This window comes from Malaclemys terrapin, chromosome 2 (assembly GCF_027887155.1).
Source record: "Malaclemys terrapin pileata isolate rMalTer1 chromosome 2, rMalTer1.hap1, whole genome shotgun sequence".
In the NCBI taxonomy this organism is placed as follows: domain Eukaryota; kingdom Metazoa; phylum Chordata; order Testudines; family Emydidae; genus Malaclemys; species Malaclemys terrapin.
Window position 1 is genome coordinate 102,847,585 of NC_071506.1, and position 18,669 is coordinate 102,866,253.

The following is an 18,669-nucleotide window of genomic DNA, read 5'->3' on the forward strand; positions in this document are numbered from 1 at the left end:
AGGGAAGCGGGCAATGAAGCAACAAGCAGCCAAAGGAAGAACTGCAGCAGGGGAGGGGGACAGCAGCTGCTTAGAGTGCTTCCATTGGCTTCTCCCATCAAATTCTCCTGGAAACGTTTGGGAAGTGGTGGAAGGCAGTTGGGGAGGAGGCAGTGAGGGGCTGATTAAAAGTTTTCAGTTTAAACATGCGTGTGATTCAGGGAAGTTACTTCCATTTCATAATCAAATATATACTTTCCTCTTATCACAGTCTCCCTCTAGAGCCACAGATTTAACACCCTGGCTGTGCATAGCAAAGAAACCTGTCCCCCTTGTTACTTCCTCCACTTTTTGGAACAAAACTCCAAAACGTTCTAAGAACTTACTGGAAATTTTGTATTTTGCCATATTACTTTTCCAACAGATGTCCTGGGTAGTTAGTCTCCCATTGCAACCAGGTTTTATGTTATGAATTTTTCTTTTATTTGTTCTAAAAATGCCTCATCCACCTCCTCCTCCTGATTTGGTGGTCTGTAGTAGACCACTACCATGATAACACCCCTACTTTTTTACTCCTTTCATCTTAACCCAGAGACTTTCAACTGCTCTGCTTCTCACCTACTTCTGGACCTCACAACAATGCAAAACCTGCTTTTTTAACCTGCCTTTCCTTCCTGAACAAGCAGTACCCCCCTATATAAATATTCCAATCATGAGACTGATCCTACCTAATCTCTGTGACACCAGTCGTAATTTAGCTTATGTACTAGTTCTTCCTGTTTATTCCCAATACTCCTAGCATTTGTGTAGAGACATCTAAGTCGTTGAGCATATTCCCCAGTTGATTTCCCTCTTGTTGCTTGAAGCAGTGACCCTATTGTAATTTTCCATGTCCCCCCAGCATCTAGCCCTCTATTAAGGTCACTTTTTTTATGCTTACCTGTGGGCTTTTGTCACCTGACACCTTTCAACTATTTTTGAACTGTTGAATTTAAGATAATTTTTGTCATATAATCAAGATTCTCTTCCTGCATAAAAGTGTTTTAAAGGAAATATTAAAAGTAGTATTATATAAGAACCGAACATGTGGCGCCTGTACAGCACTGAGCACATCATCTCTCTCAAAAATCTTTATCTAATGAGACTTTTCATTCAGGGGTACTTGTACCCTCTCTTGCTGTGAAGCTCAAGTCGAACAATTATTATTAAAAACAATTGTACAAAGCTTTTATCACGATTAGTATTTTGGTAGTGTCAACAATGTGCTAGGTGATGGCCACACATAGAGACGATGCAGTTCCTGCTAAGCATCAGAAGAAAGATCTGGGATTGGGATACACTATACAAAATAAAAATAAACAAATAGTACTTCTAATGAACCAATAATTGTTTCTTAAAAAAGAGAAATCTATTAGTCCCCTATTCAGTTGCCTGTCCTACTTGTTTAAACTAATTTTATTGTGGCTTAAAGAAGCTGGAAGTTATTGTTCCAGCTATTCTGGATAAATCTCCAAGTGATTCACCTCCAGGTGATCAAGATTCTACACAATTGGCAAGGAAGGAACTAAGGAGATAGCAGAGAAATTATCTTTGAGAGGAAAAAAACCCAGTGTCCAGAAAAGCCTGTTTTTCCTTTTGACCTGAGCCTTAAGTAGTCTTTTGCTGAGCAAATTATGAAAGGATGAACATTTATTTCACTATGAAAATACGTGTATTGAAAATGCTGAATATCATACAACTCTGATTAAGCATGTCTGTTGTCTACATGGCCTGTAGGTATCTGTGAATTATTATCCCCTTAGGTGAGTCACAGTCGCTTGTGCATGAACAACATTCGTATCCATTACACTATGATGGCAAAGGTACAGATGGGAAGCATTTGAAAGGTTTTTAGTACTTCTGCCATCTTGGTATTGCTGTAAGATGGCATGTTGGGAATCTTAAGGGAATTGCTGGTATTCTGTCCCCAGCAGCACTTTTAAACAGACAGCACTGTATTAGACAGTCTTAAATGAAGTCATAATTTGATCTTCAGCAAGAGAAATAGGACTGAAATCAACTCTGGTTGACTGACTTGTCTGGGAAAGGATGTGTAATTCATTGGTTTTAAGATTGGGACGCTAGTCATAATCTTGTATTCTGAAACAAAAGCTAGCTAGTGTTGATGGGACATTTACAGTGCCTTTTGCACATTGGTTGCATTGTGAAGGGGAAGTCATGCTAACTTATATGTGTCTCCATATCACAAAATGAAAATAGCTTTTATAATCAACAAATGATGGAATCTTTGAAATTGTTTATAAAATTTATATAATTGTGCTGAATTATGCATCATTACATTTTAATCAATATTTTCAATACAGTAACTAAATTATATCTCTAACCACTTGCAATTTTTTTATAGTTCTTTGAAAGGCCAAGTAGACCTATTAATATATACTTGTATTGTGGTAGTGCCTAGCACTCCAGACATGGCATAGGGGAACAAGAACAAAAAGACTGTTCCTACTACAAAGAGTTTATAATCTCACTATGTAGTTCAAATAAAAGTAATTTTTCAAGATTTTGCTGATATGTTATGATAAAAGCAGCTTTTAGTTCAATTATAACTTTTTATGGTTATAATTGTCATCTTTTTAAGATATTGTCTTGCGTTTACACTGAGTACGATATACTCTTCTTTGCAGTTTACGTGTGAATTTGGACATGGGCAAAGCAGCCTATGGGTGGATGATTATGAAGGATGACAATATTCCTGGAACCGTTGTACGAACTAGCACCATACCAGAGGAGTTGGGGCGTTTAGTATATTTACTAACGGATAAAACAGGTACATGTGGCTACAGTTTCCCCAGAATCATCTCTTTTTTTTTTTTTTTTTTTTTATATTTAAGAATCTTTTTTCCGTATGTTAATTTAATTTATTTCCTTGTAACAGGATAAACAGCCACTGATTTTTTTTTAAGTTAAATATTAAGCACGTGTTTACATGTTTTGATGGATCAGGGCCTATGGACTTGATTCTTCAAGTCCTTATTACCCCACACAGAATTTATTTCCATGAATAGTTCCCTTGATTTCAATGAGACCTCTCAGTATAGTAAATTATATTTGCTAGTATTTGTAGAATTATGGCATAAATTATCCATGTGAGTTACGCCAAAAGATGCTATATGCCATTTTAGCCTTTATACTGCCATTTTTATCTGTGTGCGCCCTTACAACCTCATTGCCTTGAAAATATTTTTAAAAGACTCAAAGTTAGGACTGGTTTGTAAGAAAGCAAATCTTTGCCAAAACAGCTAGTCATAAAGGTCATCCTCCCCAAAATAGCAGTTTCTTAGGGAGAGCAAAGTCATGGTCATCTGTTGTTACTTCTGATGCTCCATTTTCCTAACACCAATTTATCGATTTCTTCTTGAGCCACTATTGGGCTGTGCAGCTCCATTTTCATGTTCTAAGCTGCACTCCCTTACTATATTTGATTTGGCATGTTGGGAAAATTAACACAACTATCCATACTAGCCCTTAGCAGAATAGCTTGGAAGGATAAGTATGTATGTAAAGTGTAAATTTGGGCCAGTGTTGTGTTCTTAGTATCTATTCTATTGGCCTCTAGCCCCCTTCATAAGCCACAAAATCCTAAATGATGAGCCCCACCAAACCATATTCTGTTACCTATTAAAAGTTAAACATGTTCACATAGTGTATCCCTACAGTCTTAGCCAAAAATTTGAGGAACTTACTGTAATATAGATCTTAGCTGTGTGTTAGTTAATGTGGTAGTGGTTGGATATTGTAAAAAGCATTATTTTGTTGGTTTCATTTACTCATTTCATAGTTCTCTGGGATTGAATCAATCAATCTACTAAAATATACACATTTATTCTGAGCAGATGAATTAGAATACATTTTAAAATATGAAAATAGCTTTCCAAACTGTAATAGACAAAAAGGCTTGCAGTGTTGTAACCATGTTGGTCCCAGGATATGAGAGAGACAAAACCGTTATTGGCCCAACTTCTGTTGCTGGAAGAGACAAAATTTCAGGCTGCACAGAGCTCTTCTTCAGATCTGGCTCCAGACCAGCTCTGCTTGAAAGCTACATTTTTTTCTTCAAAAAAAGCTATCATTTGATAACTTCAGTTGAAGAGCCAGTAACAAAGTAACCAATCAAAAACACTTAGCAGATCAGCACAATACAACATAATAATGAATCATAAAGGTGGTTATCCTTGAAATGTTTATATAGATTCTTTCTGTCACATGGAATTTTAGGTTTACAGCTGTAAAATACTATTTTATTTTATTAAATCCAGTAAAGAAAGTTTTAAAAGCACATATTTGAATGAGTCACTTAAAAAAAAAAAACCCACAGAAACTACGTTGATTGATTTTTGCTTAGACCACACCACATCATACAAATTGCAATCACACTAGCTTGAATTATTTTAAAAAATAGAGGCCACTTGTGTGCCAATCTTTCACTGTACACATTTAATACTGGAGTGTACTTGTGGCTAAAGAGACACATATCTAAAATGATTAGTGGAATACATTAAGACATCGTTTGGAAGATAGCTAGCTGTCAAATCAAGGGCTTATCCAAACACTGTCTTCAAAGTTTTGAAAGAAGGATTAAAGTTGTAATTTAATGATTTAAATGGTTATAAAATAGCAATGCTGTTAGGAACTAAAAAAGACAAATTGTTTGGCTAACTTTAAATTGATCTGTGTCAAAGATACATAGACACAACTGTCAGGTACTGGTGAGGGATCTTAACCCAGATTTATCATCTTTTCCTATAACTTGCTTACCTAATTCTGATATTTGGTCTCTCAGTCTAAGATTTATCCCAAACCTAAACATATAATTGAGAGAATGAATAGAATCTGTATTTAACTGTCTTGAGATACCTTTAAATGATTATAAATAGTTCAAAAGAGCTGTCTAGAACAATTGGTATTTTCATTTTAACAAAACATTATTATTAATTTTTACTTGTTAAATAACTCTCATTATTTAACTTCCCTCTTGAGGTTTGGATGTTTAAGGTTTAAAAAAAAAAAAAGCACAGCAATTCTTGTAGCCCACCCTGGTGACTGATCTTATAAAATCAGATCTAAAGGGGTGGTCCTATTTCTATACAAGTAAAGACCTCAGGTTTCTCAATATTGAAAATGAAAAGAGAATACAGAAAACAGCTTGCACAAATCTTATACTGTGGTCCAAGCTTTACTTGGAATGATTAAGAATTAGTTGTTGAGTCTAAGGAGCATTACCTTACTAACATAATTGCAAGGTAGTCCTTTGTATGATTGTAAATTGGGTTTGTGCTTCATCAATAAGCTTTTTGACAAGAAGCGTCCATCACAGTGGCTCTCTCATTTGCCACAGTAGAATAGAAAATGAAGTATCCCAATAATTGCATTATAGTTTCCTTATTGTGGGACAAGAAAGCAATGTGGTATAATTAGGTTTGATTGGAGTGCATGTTTCCGGTAAGATCTGAAATTAATGATGTTGCTATAGTGACACATCTGCGGCCACCAGTGCGTGAAACATAAAGTAATTCATTCGACAAGAGAAGACATCTGTTAACTGCAAGGATGCAGAGCATATTGACACTGACCAGAAATACTAGACGTTATGTGATAAATGAACAAATGATGCTGAAACAGGAGGACAGATAATTTGTACTTAATCTGCTGGGAGAACTTTAATCTTCTCACTGGTTGCATTTGACAATGCCATTGTTTAAAGAACAATGCTGCAGAGAACTCATAAATTTTAAAACTTAACTCAGGGTGCAGCCTATTAAAGCAATACATTAATTCCTTTGTTAGGGAGTTTTTATCTTCATGTAGAACAAAGCCATTACTAAGAACACCCACTAAAACAACAGGTTTTTTAGGACTCACATTTTAATTATAGCATCCATTACCCAAAATGCCATGTTGTTTGGACTTGAATCACATATAAGTTTGACAGAAAGGCGTCATCCATTATGGGGGGGGAAATGCTGTTTCCAGTGTTTTCCAAGGGCAGCTGAGCATGATATTTTATCCTCTCCAGGGTACAAGAAGATCCTAATCACAAGGGAAAAACAAAGATATTTGGCTATATTTATTGAACGTTTCTGACATTCGGAGTGCAAAACTGCAAGCTTTCTGCCATTCATGATGACAGCCAAAGTATTCAATTATAACAAACACAAACAGTCTTCCTAGCATAGTTATTTATTAATGCATAGACTTGCATTTGAGTTCTGTAATTAACATTTTAGGGAATTTTTGGATCAAATGAGATACTTTACACGTAACAGTCGAACAGATGCATAGAGTCATGAGATTGATAATTTTCTGGGCAAGCCGTTTGCTAGAGGCCAATGTATTAATATGGACTTCTTATTTTGTCTCCTGTAAATGTGGCATGATGTACTTTAATATTAGTAAAGTATAGTTTCAGCAATCCTTTGTTTGAAAATTAATCTTTTGAGAGAATTATTTGCAATATTCCCCTCCCCGCAATGCATTTGGTCAGTATCAAAATGTACAGAGAACCAAGTAATTACCAAAAAAAAAAATCCCATCAGATTAAATATGTCCTTCTCAGGACACATGCTCCCCATACAATCCATGGGACCAGCAAGGATGCAGCATGAACAGAGGGCAAGGAGAGAAGTAGCTGAGAAAGCTGGAGAATCTTTGGTGGTTGGGATTCTACAGTAGTCCTCAGCCGCAGCTCAATGGATCCCCAGTCAGACCGACAGAGGGGCTCTTCTTTCATGTGTTTTCTTTATGTGCCCCTGCCACCACCACCCCAGAAGTAAAAATATCACCAAAGAATGTGCATACTACCATTAGCTATTCTGCTGCTTCCATTTTTGTGTGATCATGCTGATGGGAGTAAAAGAGAACAGAGGGATTAGTTAATATTGTTCTGAGCAGTAGTAATTAAACCATGTTATTAACACGGACTTCACTCCACAGGAAGGAATAGACATACCCCTTTCAATGGCTATTATCTGACTACATCATATGCTCTTTTCTTTTTCCGTTAGTTCTGAATGGCCTTAGGCCATACATAGTTTTTATGAAAGGTGTACAGGGAAAAGGGGAGGAGGTACTGCATATGAATGCTTCCTATTGGCTTTTTCTCTTCCCCTCCAGTAGGGGGCCAATATTTTTTTTCCCAATTTTCTTCTTAGAATGTTTGTATATCTACTGCTGACAAAAATTCACCATTGAAAATATTGTGCCAGATAGTCAGCTGGACCTTCCATAGAGCTATGCAGATTTACAGCAGCTTCAGGATCTGGCCCTTTATCTCTTAAACGAGTATATCTTTCAAGCAAAGTACACATATTGTATGAAAGGTTATATGCTCTTGTAACTCCTGGCAAAGTTATTAATGTTTATATATTGCAAGTACTTACTTGCTGTTTTATTGTGGCCTTTTAGAATGTTGGTATTAGGCCAACTTACAATCTAGTAATATTTGACCAGAAAGCTCTGCATCTGCTTCTCAAAAAAAAAAAAATTCTCCACTGCTCTGTTGTGAATCACATCTGTTGCCACCCAGGGAATGATGCCTGCAGGACTTTTTCCTTAGAAATTAATTTCCTCTTTGCCTGCTTTGCTCTGTGTTTAATGATACAATTGTAGTCAAAAACTCTGCTTCAATAAAGAGCATACTAAATTTTTCTTTAGGAATCACACACTAACTTCTTGTCAAGATATTTTCCGTATATGGTAACTGTATTCAGAAACAAAGTTAAGAATATACTTTGATGATGGGCCATATGATGGCTGCCATGCTCTTTGGATATCTTTGAAAAGAGCTTTGCATTTCCTCCTGCATTTGCAAGCTTTTCAAATTAGCAATTCTTAGCCAAGTTCTGTTTTTAAAAATTGTGAAATAAGTGGAGATTAATCAAGTCACCCCAAGGAAATTCTGAAAATCAGATAAAACCACATTTGTAAAAGACTGCTGTTAAAACTAAACTTACCAGTAAATTTATCTTCACTGTTTTCTCCATTATCCATCGTGAGGGACAGAACAGAAAGAAGTCTGACAATACCGAACTAACTGTTAGAAGCACAAACTACAGATATTTAAAATGTTCATAGAGGTGTACAGCTAAAGGTCTGGCAAGACTTATTACCGGTAATCTACTGCTAGAAGACTAAAGCCTAAAATGTAACTATTGGAAAACTATTGCTGAGGAAGTAGTATGACATGACTAACTGGCATCATATTCTGAGGAGACTAGCAAGATATTTTTTTGCCCAGTTCAGGGTTGTGATCATTCAACCAGGAGAACTTAGAAACAAATTTTTAATGTTGACAAGGGATGGACTTTTGGCTTGCATTCAGCTTCAGTTGATGGACTGTGCTCTACAGGAAGGTGTCTGAAGTACTTTTGGAAGACAAAAAACAATTTTTTTTCTCTTTTGAAAAGTTGAAAAACTCTCTTCTGTTTTTTCTGCACAATGGATAGAATTTGCAACAATCCACAGTTGAGTGTGGAGCCATAAATATTAGATCTTGGGAACAGACATGGTAAAATTAGATCTATGCAGCTGTAGCAAGATGTAATTATCATTTTTTCATCTTTTTATTCTCTTCCATCTGGATTAGACTTTTGAACAGAGACTAAAAATTTATCTGAGATATCTAAAAGTAATCTGCCCAAAATTGTTTTTCCTATTATGATCAAAGAAAAGGAAAGATGGCAGTCCACTGAGTAGTGTGAGAAGTGCAAGTATTGATTCAGGACTGTTGGAACTTCAAAGCCCACTTCTATGTGTTAGGACTCAGTTCTCCTCTTTCATTCTTCCCTCCCCCTACCACATCTGCTGATTGCTACAAGGTAAGAGGATGTACAGAGCTCTACTCCACAAGCCGTCTGCTTGCTGAGAGGAAGGGGAAGGCAAGAGGTTTCTATTTATCTATCCTTCCCTCCCAAGGAACATGGAGGAACTCTCTTGCCACTATAATTCCAGTGCCTGCATACTCTGTTGCTCGTAACAATATGGGCACTGGAAAGATACTGGCATTGTCTGTCTACAAATTCAGGAAGGTAACACTGCATCAGTTCACAGTTGGAAGTTTTATAGCCATTAAGACAAGAAAGTTAGCTTTTTAAAATAAAAATTTAAATTATTCAGAAACTAATATCTTAGTCCCTTATGTTTATTCACCATACGCAAATAAGAGAATAGAGTTTTCATATCTTGAAGCATAACATGATTATTAAATTTCAGAATTTATACAAAGTTACCAAAAAAAGATAGTCACTTGGTAAATATGAATGTTTTGAAGGGAAAACATAAAATAAGTATTTTTATTTCATAAAAAGTTGCCCAGAAAGCATAAGAGCAAAAAAAAAAATTTTTCTCTTTACTTGCCTTAAAGTCACTGAGAGTTTCCTTGCAAACCAATTTGTATATGACAACCAGATAATTGAGTTGCAAATTATTTTTTTAATGGTTACCTCAGGTTTTCATTTTTTGTGTGCTGCTTTCCAACTACACCTGGAAATGTTCTATTTCTCATATGAATTTTGGCTAATTGTATCTACATTCTGTGAAAAATCTACATGTTTCATAAAATAAAATTCTTTCACAAAATTCTTTTCTTTTTTAACTTTACTGTATATATGCAATGGTTCTGGATAATATTTAAGCAAAAGGAAGCATGAGTGCCTTTCTAGTTAATTTTGAGAGAAAATACAATATATTTGGAATCGATACCCAGCGTGTAATGTGTATGTTCTTAATATTTTAGTGAGTGATGATCTAACTGTTACTCTACAAGTATACAAAAATTGAGACAAAATTTCATTTTTCGTATATTACCGGGCAGGGGGAGTGGTAGACTTGCAGTGTATAAGTGGGAAGGAAGATTTATGACTGTGACAGCATGACTATATCTCTGAAGAGCACTAATGGAAGTACCCTATATCAGAGGCATAAACTGGATGTTAACTGTCTAAACAAGTTCTAGTTTCTAAACACTAATTATAGTGTGTCTGATGCTTTTAACTTGCTCTCTTCCTATGACTTGCTGTGTTGCACTGTCATACTGGAACAAAGACAGGATATCAAAAATAAGCATTTACAAATAGGAATAAATCTTAGTGTGAAGCATTCCTTACTGTATCTTTAAATTATTTGTGGATTTTTAGTCATCTGCCATCATAAACAAAAATCATTTTTAAATAAACCTCAGATGTATTATTCTTAACCTTTTAACACAAAAATATGTTTACATTTCAAGCCTCACAAGAGAGGAAACTTAGGGCCTCTCTTTAAATGCTCACAAGGAGCAAAAGAGAATGTAATGGGAATATCTGCACACTGGATTAATTCCAGTTTGGCTGACTATATTTTCAAAATGTAGTTTATTTTATTCATTTTCAGTAAGGCTTAGATAACAAATGATATATGATCTTTCTATGAGCTTAACAGAATAACCTAGCCGGTGGTGATCTCTCTCTCCCCTTGTTATGCTTCATCATGGAACCCTGAACCACCCACGCTTCAATTAGAGCTTTCTAAACATCAAGGATGTCAGTGGTGAACATAAAGTGTCACTCCATGACTGACACCCTATAGTTCCTTACAGATGTAAAGTGGTCTCTGAAAACATACAATTTATGTTGATTCTGAAATTCCAGGCTTACTCTGGTTATAGGCTAAATTCGTCAAATTCGGAAACAATGTTAATTTCCAGTGACCTATTCTAGACAACTTTGATTCTCTCTGTTTGCCAGAAAGTCTTTCTTCATACATATCATGGAATACTGTTAGAAGTATGTGGTAAGAGGCATGTTTGACACACAACATCCCTTTTTTTTTTTTTTACCCTTTGACCAAATGCAAAGTGTTGCAATTGAACTTTTAAGATGCAGATACCTAAAAAAGATCTTTTATCTTGTATTATTTACACATAGACTTTTTAACTGGACAATCTTTTTTTTTTTTTTTTTGTGGCTCAGAGTGTCACAGAAAATGTAATATTAAAAACTGGATCTCTAAGCATAATCCATTTTAAGTATGTTTAAGTTGTGGCAATATGTTGTTACCATGAAGGTATTTACAACTAGACTGATTCTTGCCTGCCTCTTGAAATTTCCACCACATGCATCTGATGAAGTGAGTATTCACCCACGAAAGCTTATGCTCCAATACGTCTGTTAGTCGATAAGGTGCCACAGGACTCTGTCACTTTTTACAACCAGAAAGATACACCTCTACCCCAATATAACGTGACCCAATATAACATGAATTCGGATATAACTTGGTAAAGCAGTGCTCCAGGGGGGCGGGGCTACACGCTCTGGCGGATTAAAGCAAGTTCGATGTAATGCGGTTTCACCTATAACGTGGTAAGATTTTTTGGCTCCCGAGGACAGCGTTATATCGGGGTAGAGGTGTACTGATTTTTTTTCACCCATACCTATACTTGTATTTTCAAAGCACAAGTCACAATGTTATCTAGATGCCAAATACAAGTTTTCCAAGGTTTCTAGTTTTCCTGGTAGGGCCATCTTCTCAGCTTCTCTCTTGGTGAAGTTTAAATATATGGGTCTTCTTTGGAAGGCAGTACAATATCTATAGAAGAAAGAAAACTCACCAGTTAGCATTCTGTTGTCTCTATAGATAAAACCCTGTTTAAAAATGCCTTTGACATTGTGCTCTACAAAGACATAAGACGTGAATTAATCCTGACTTTTTGTGGTCAGGAGTTCCACAACTAGGTGGCTTTCACCAAAAACCACTATCTTTCCCAGTTCGTGGACTGTTTTGTCTCACTGCTTCCTCATCATAGTTGGATTTCTCCTGGCCGTTTCTCTGGATCATTGGAAAATGATTAGTCCTTCCCCACACCATGACGTTGTACCCCTTCTTAATTTTAGAAAAGTTCTTATGAGGCACCTCTGTATGCTTCTCTAGGCACAGTGCTATAGTACTTTTAACATTAAGGCTGATTGCTAGATACAACCATGCAATCTTCTAAAAATTAACTGTTAAATTAGCCTTCTCTCCAATAGCTCCCCCTTTTTTAATATATTGGCATTGAATTATTATTTTTTGCCCTCTACCCTACATCATTGTAGACCCAAAGCAAAAGCATCAGCAACATTAACATACAGCCACTTTAGTAAATCTACCCTGTTATGTGGATGGAGAAAGTAAGAAAGAAACAAACAGAATACTCATTTCCCATTTATTTCCCAGCAGTAGTTCATTTGAGTGCACATCCTTAACTAATCCAAAGGAAATTTCTTTCCCCTTTGCTTTTTGCTTAAAAAAAAAAAAAAAAAAAAAAAAGAATTATATTGAAGACTACCTTTCACTTTCATTTGAGATGAAAATATCACTGCTTGAGGAAGGTCTAGATAATTTCCATCAGTCCAGTGGGGACAAATATCCAGTTGTGTTGCTTCCAAATTGAAGTTGGAAACGGTGACTCCTCCAGGATGAGTAACCCTGCTTTTTCTGCACTAATTTTCTTAAATTAACTGAACTGATTGTAATTCCTTGTGACTAATTTACCCAAAAAAGGACTAAATTGGCTTGTTTTGTCGCTTTTTGATGGTGGTCTCTGCTGTTTTGTGCGATACCTGAGCTTTATTTCTAGTCCCAGTTTAGTCTCCTGCTGTCACTGCAAATAGTTGGGAATAAAGAGTGGTAGCTTACTCTGACCCTCAGCTTGCTTCACTCAAAGATAACCCTTTTGGCCATTAAGGAATAGCCTTGATGTGCTTCAAAGGGATCATTTCCAGTTCCCCTTGTCATCAAGTACAGTAGCTACCAATGGCTTACTGATATCTGTAAAATAACAAAATGGAAAAGTCCTCAGGGCTCTTGAGATACTCCTTCATAATCTGCTGTACTCCACCCCCAAAGGAACAAAATATTACAAACTAATCTCTTGCATAGTACTGTCTTTTTCCTGATCACTCTGATATTTTTATTACAGGAACACTTACCCAGAATGAGATGATATTTAAGCGCCTCCATCTGGGTACTGTGTCTTATGGGACAGACACAATGGATGAAATTCAGAATCACATTGTCAATTCGTATTCACAGGTATCTCATTTTATAACTTATTTTCCTTTATATTGACAGGTTTTCTCAGTGTTGATGGAGCATTGCCATGTTTTTTAGGTCTAAAAAATTGAGATGTGGAAGTTTTCCCATTTGTAGGTTCCCCCTCTCCTCCCTTAAAGGGCATCCTCAGGGTCCTAGTTTTGGGCAACAGTTTGGCCTTCCCTAAAATTAATATACTGTAATGTGGTATGGAATTCCTTCCTGATTCCAAACGTCTCTCATAGCCCACTGTCTGTCTAGGAAGCGAACTCTTCCTCTATCTAGTACTATTAATTGATGAAAATTCAATATTTTTTTCTCTGGTGAAGCATAGACAGAAGCCATGCAGCAAACTGACCACAAATTAAAGATAGCACTGTATCTAGAACAATGCTGATGAGATTAATTACATATTTGAAGATATTCATCACAAAGACATAAACATTGTAAAGCCATGATAACTTGCATAAGCAATAAAGAAAAAAGGTTTGTCAAAAGGATAAGGATGGAAGCAGTAGAAAAAGGAACATTCTATTAAATTTCTTATCAGGGATTACACAGACATAAAGGTTTTGTTTTTTTTTTTTAAAAGAAAGAAGAAAGAAAAAAAGTGGGGGAACCTAATGTAGTTAAGAACAAGGTATTTGATAGAGTCCCTGCAAGATAATTCCAGCTACATTCAGCAATGAGTATAGTCTATTGTGTATCCCATTTGAAACTAAATTGTGCATGTGCACTCCAATAGGGGATATTGTGGCTATCACTATGAATACTATGATGCCCCATCCCATTTTCTGATGTGAGGGGTAAAGGTTATTGATTGGACTGTCAAGGGAATGGCCACCTGTTGGGGTCCTGGTTGGCGGCAGGCATGCCTCTGGTACCTCCTTCTCCTTTCTCCACTTGCCCAGAACACACATGGAAATTGTGCTAGGGCAAGCACAAAAGAGAGTGGAGTAGAATTCCGCCTCCTGTTGCTATCCAGTGACCATTTTGGGGGAGGGCATAACAGAGGTGAAAGTAAGCTGGTATGGTACGGCGTACTGGCAAGAGCCGGTACGCCGTGCTGGACTGGAACGGCTTCTCCAGTGGGTTTAAAGGGCCCAGAGCTCCAGCCACTGCGGGGAGCCTCAGGCCCTTTGAATCACTGCCAGAGCTCTGGCAGGCAGGCTCGGGCGGGAATTTAAAGGGCCCGGGGCTCCCCGCAGCAGCCAGAGATCCGGGCCCTTTAAATCACTGCCGGAGCCCTGCTGCCACTAACGCAGCCCTAGCCCGAGCCCTGCCGCCCCGGGGTAGCGGTGGCGGGGCTCCTGTGGTGATTTAAAGGGCTCAGAGCGCCACGGCAGCCGGAGCCCTGGGCCCTTTAATTCGCCCTTGAGCCCCTGGGCTCCCAGCCGCCTCTGCAGCTGGTAGCTCTGGGGTGATTTAAAGGTTAGGGTTATTGACTGGGCCTTTAAATCTTGAAAGGCCCCGCCTCTTCCGGTTGAGGCCATGCCCCACTCAGGACTCCGGCGTACCGGTAAGTCCTGTAAGTTACTTTCACCCCTGGGGCATAAGGAAGCAGATTGACTCCAGCGAACATCCATATGCATTCCCCCTTACCCATTAAGTTTAAGCATTCCTGGGTATGCAGTAACCATCCTTGCTGCTGAAAGCTGCTCTACCCATTTTGCCTTATATTTTGTTGTTTTCAGAGCTGGTTTTCCAGGCTTGCTGTGGGTCTAACTTTGATCGCATTTTGGGATCAAGAAAGATATTGTTCCTTGTCTGGGCAAGGTTGGCATAATTTTGGTGGTGGTTGTGGGGTTTTGTTTTGTCTTTTTTCCCCTTGCTCACAGCATCATGGAGGCCTGATAGGAAAGGATAAGAAAGATGAAAGTACCTTGAAAAAAAATTAAAAGGCAGGTGGGGGGGGGGAGCAGTGATTAATAAATGTCAATGTCAATATAAAGCAACAGAGGGTCCTGTGGCACCTTTGAGACTAACAGAAGTACTGGGAGCATAAGCTTTCGTGGGTAAGAACCTCACTTCTTCAGATGCAAGTAATGGAAATCTCCAGAGGCAGGTATATATCAGTGTGGAGATAACGAGGTTAGTTCAATCAGGGAGGGTGAGGTGCTCTGCTAGCAGTTGAGGTGTGAACACCAAGGGAGGAGAAACTGTTTCTGTAGTTGGATAGCCATTCACAGTCTTTGTTTAATCCTGATCTGATGGTGTCAAATTTGCAAATGAACCGGAGCTCAGCAGTTTCTCTTTGGAGTCTGGTCCTGAAGTTTTTTTGCTGTAAGATGGCTACCTTTACATCTGCTATTGTGTGGCCAGGGAGGTTGAAGTGTTCTCCTACAGGTTTTTGTATATTGCCATTCCTGATATCTGACTTGTGTCCATTTATCCTCTTGCGTAGTGACTGTCCAGTTTGGCCAATGTACATAGCAGAGGGGCATTGCTGGCATATGATGGCATATATAACATTGGTGGACATGCAGGTGAATGAGCCGGTGATGTTGTAACTGATCTGGTTAGGTCCAGTGATGGTGTTGCTGGTGTAGATATGTGGGCAGACTTGGCATCGAGGTTTGTTGCATGGGTTGGTTCCTGAGTCAGAGTTGTTATGGTGCGGTGCGTGGTTGCTGGTGAGAATATGCTTAAGGTTGGCAGGTTGTCTGTGGGCGAGGACTGGCCTGCCTCCCAAGGTCTGTGAAAGTGAGGGATCATTGTCCAGGATGGGTTGTAGATCACTGATGATGCGTTGGAGAGGTTTAAGCTGAGGACTGTAGGTGATGGCCAGTGGAGTTCTGTTGGTTTCTCTTCTGGGCCTGTCTTGTAGCAGGAGGCTTCTGGGTACACGTCTGGCTCTGTTGATTTGTTTCTTTATTTCCTTGTGTGGGTATCATAGTTTTGAGAATGCTTGGTGAAAATCTTGTAGGTGTTGGTCTCTGTCTGAGGGGTTGAAGCAGATGCGATTGTACCTCAGTGCTTGGCTGTAGACGATGGATCGTGTGGTGTGACCGGGGTGGAAGCTGGAGGCATGAAGGTAGGCGTAGCGGTCGGTGGGTTTTCGGTATAGGGTGGTGTTAATGTGGCCATCGCTTATTTGTACGGTGGTGTCCAGGAAGTGGACCTCCCGTGTAGATTGGTCCAGGCTGAGGTTGATGGTGGGGTGGAAGCTGTTGAAAGCATGGTGGAATTCTTCCAGGGTCTCCTTCCCATGGGTCCAGATGATGATGTCATCAATATAGCGTAGGTAGAGAAGGGGCATGAGTGGATGAGAGCTGAGGAAGCGTTGTTCCAGGTCAGCCATAAAAATGTTGGCATATTGTGGGACCATGCGGGTGCCCATAGCGGTGCCACTGGTCTGGAGGTATATATTGTCACCAAATTTGAAATAATTGTGCATGAGGATAAAGTCACAGAGCTCAGCAATAAGTTGTGCTGTGTCATCATCAGGGATACTGTTCCTGACAGCTTGTATTCCATCTGTATGTGGGATGTTAGTGTAGAGAGCCTCTACATCCATGGTGGCTAGGATGGTGTTTTCTGGGAGGTCACCAATGCATTGTAGCTTTCTCAGGAAATCTGTGGTGTCACGGAGATAGCTGGGAGTGCTGGTGGCGTAGGGTCTGAGTAGGGAGTCCACATATCCAGACAGTCCTTCAGTGAGAGTGCCAATGCCCGAGATGATGGGGGCGTCCAGGATTTCCAGGTTTGTGGATCTTAGGTAGTAGATAGAATAACCCCGGTCGGGGCTCTAAGGGTATGTTGATTTGTTCCTGTGTTAGTGTAGGGAGTAGATGGTGAGTAGATGGTGCAGTTTCTTAGTGTATTTCTCAGTGGGATCTGAGGAAAGCGGCCTGTAGAATTTGGTATTGGAGAGTTGTCTGGCAGCCTCCTTCTGGTAGTCAGACCTGTTCATGATGACAACAGCACCTCCTTTATCAGCCTCTTTGATGATAATGTCAGGGTGGTTTCTGAGGCTGTGGATGGCATTGCGTTCTGCACGACTTAGGTTATGAGGCAAGCGATGTTGTTTTTCCACAATTTCTGCCTGTGCACGTCGGCGGAATGTCAATATATGCAGTGTTGTAGCCGTGTGAGTCCCAGGATATTAGAGAGACGAAGTGAGCAAGGTAATTTTATTGGACCAACATCTGTTGGTGAGAGAGACAAGCTTTCAAGCTACACAGAGCTCTTCTTTGGGTTTGGTAAAGATATTCAGAGCATCACAACTAAATACAAGCTCAAAAGGATCATTCAAGGTGAAGTGGCCCACTGACACCCCTGGTTTGAGATAGGCATGCCTCTACCACCTCCTTTTCCTTTCTCCACTTGCCCAGAACACACACACAGATTGGACTAGGGCAAGCATAAAAGAGCGTGGAGTACAGTTCCACCTCCCATAGGACAAAAATGAGGGTTATTAGGTTACAGATTGTTGTAATAAGCCACAAATCTATCCTTGCCACCATGGATATCACTTCCCTATATACCAACATCCCTCATGAAGATGGCATAGCCATAGCTGTCTGCCTCAAGTATTTACAAGACAATGGACAACACTCAGCTATTCACCCCCCAAAAAATCATCAAACTCATCCATTTTACATTCAACAATAAACATTATCCAAACTGTGGGTACTAGGATGGGCTCCCTCTCGATGGGTCACCTTGAAGAAGAATTTCTGGACAAAGGCACCACAAAGCTAATTTTATACCTGAGATACATAGATGATATTTTCATCCTCTGGACAGATGACTTAAACTCCCTCATAGATTTCCACCACTACTCCAACAACCACCACACATCCACTAAATTCTCTCTGGAACACTCGCACACTAGCATCAAGTTCCTGAACACCATGATCAGCTTCAGCAGTGGAACCCTACGGACAACAGTATACAAGAAACCCACAGATCACCATGCCTACCTTTACAGATGCGGTAACCACCCCAAACACACCAAGAAATTTGTTACCTACAGCCAGAGACTCAGATACCACAGAATATGCTCCGAGGAGAAAGTCCAAGATAAGTGACCCCTTAAAATACTCAAAACCACCTTCACCAAGCAAGGACACTCCACCGAAGAAGATGATCACATCATGAAGTGGGCCACCAAATATCCTGAGAAAACGTGCTTCAATACAGAAATAAAAACCCCTCTGACCATACACCCCTAGTTGTCACCTACAACCCCACACTGGAATCCATGAAGAGTATCATCAAACAACTACACCCCATACTCGATGGCGACCCCATCCTGAAAGAAATCTTTCCTGAACATCCCTCCCTCCCTTTTAGTATTCAAACAACCCCCCAATCTCGCCACACTGACCATCAGAAGCAAGCTACCCACAGACCAGGACACACCAACTCAAAGGAGCACCAGATCCTGCCAGAACAACAGATGCGACACAGAACCTGCAGGAATATCTCCACTGTGCTATGATCAATACCACTGACAACACACCTTTCAGGATCCATGGGTCCTACACATAGAATCATAACATGTTGTGTACCTCATCCAGTGCACTAAATGCCCAAGTAGCAACTGTGTGGGTGAAACCAGACAATCACTACATACTC

General features: G+C 39.2%; 1 protein-coding gene across 3 annotated transcripts in view; it reads left to right on the forward strand.

Moving 5' to 3' along the window:
* ATP9B (ATPase phospholipid transporting 9B (putative)) overlaps nt 1-18,669 on the forward strand; it is a 291,535-nt gene that overhangs the window by 210,662 nt on the left and 62,204 nt on the right. For all 3 annotated transcript variants that reach the window (XM_054019115.1, XM_054019116.1, XM_054019117.1), the window contains exons 13-14: nt 2,667-2,809; nt 12,974-13,086. In XM_054019115.1, coding sequence (XP_053875090.1) covers nt 2,667-2,809; nt 12,974-13,086 — 256 coding nt within the window. The remainder of the gene's footprint in view (nt 1-2,666; nt 2,810-12,973; nt 13,087-18,669) is intronic.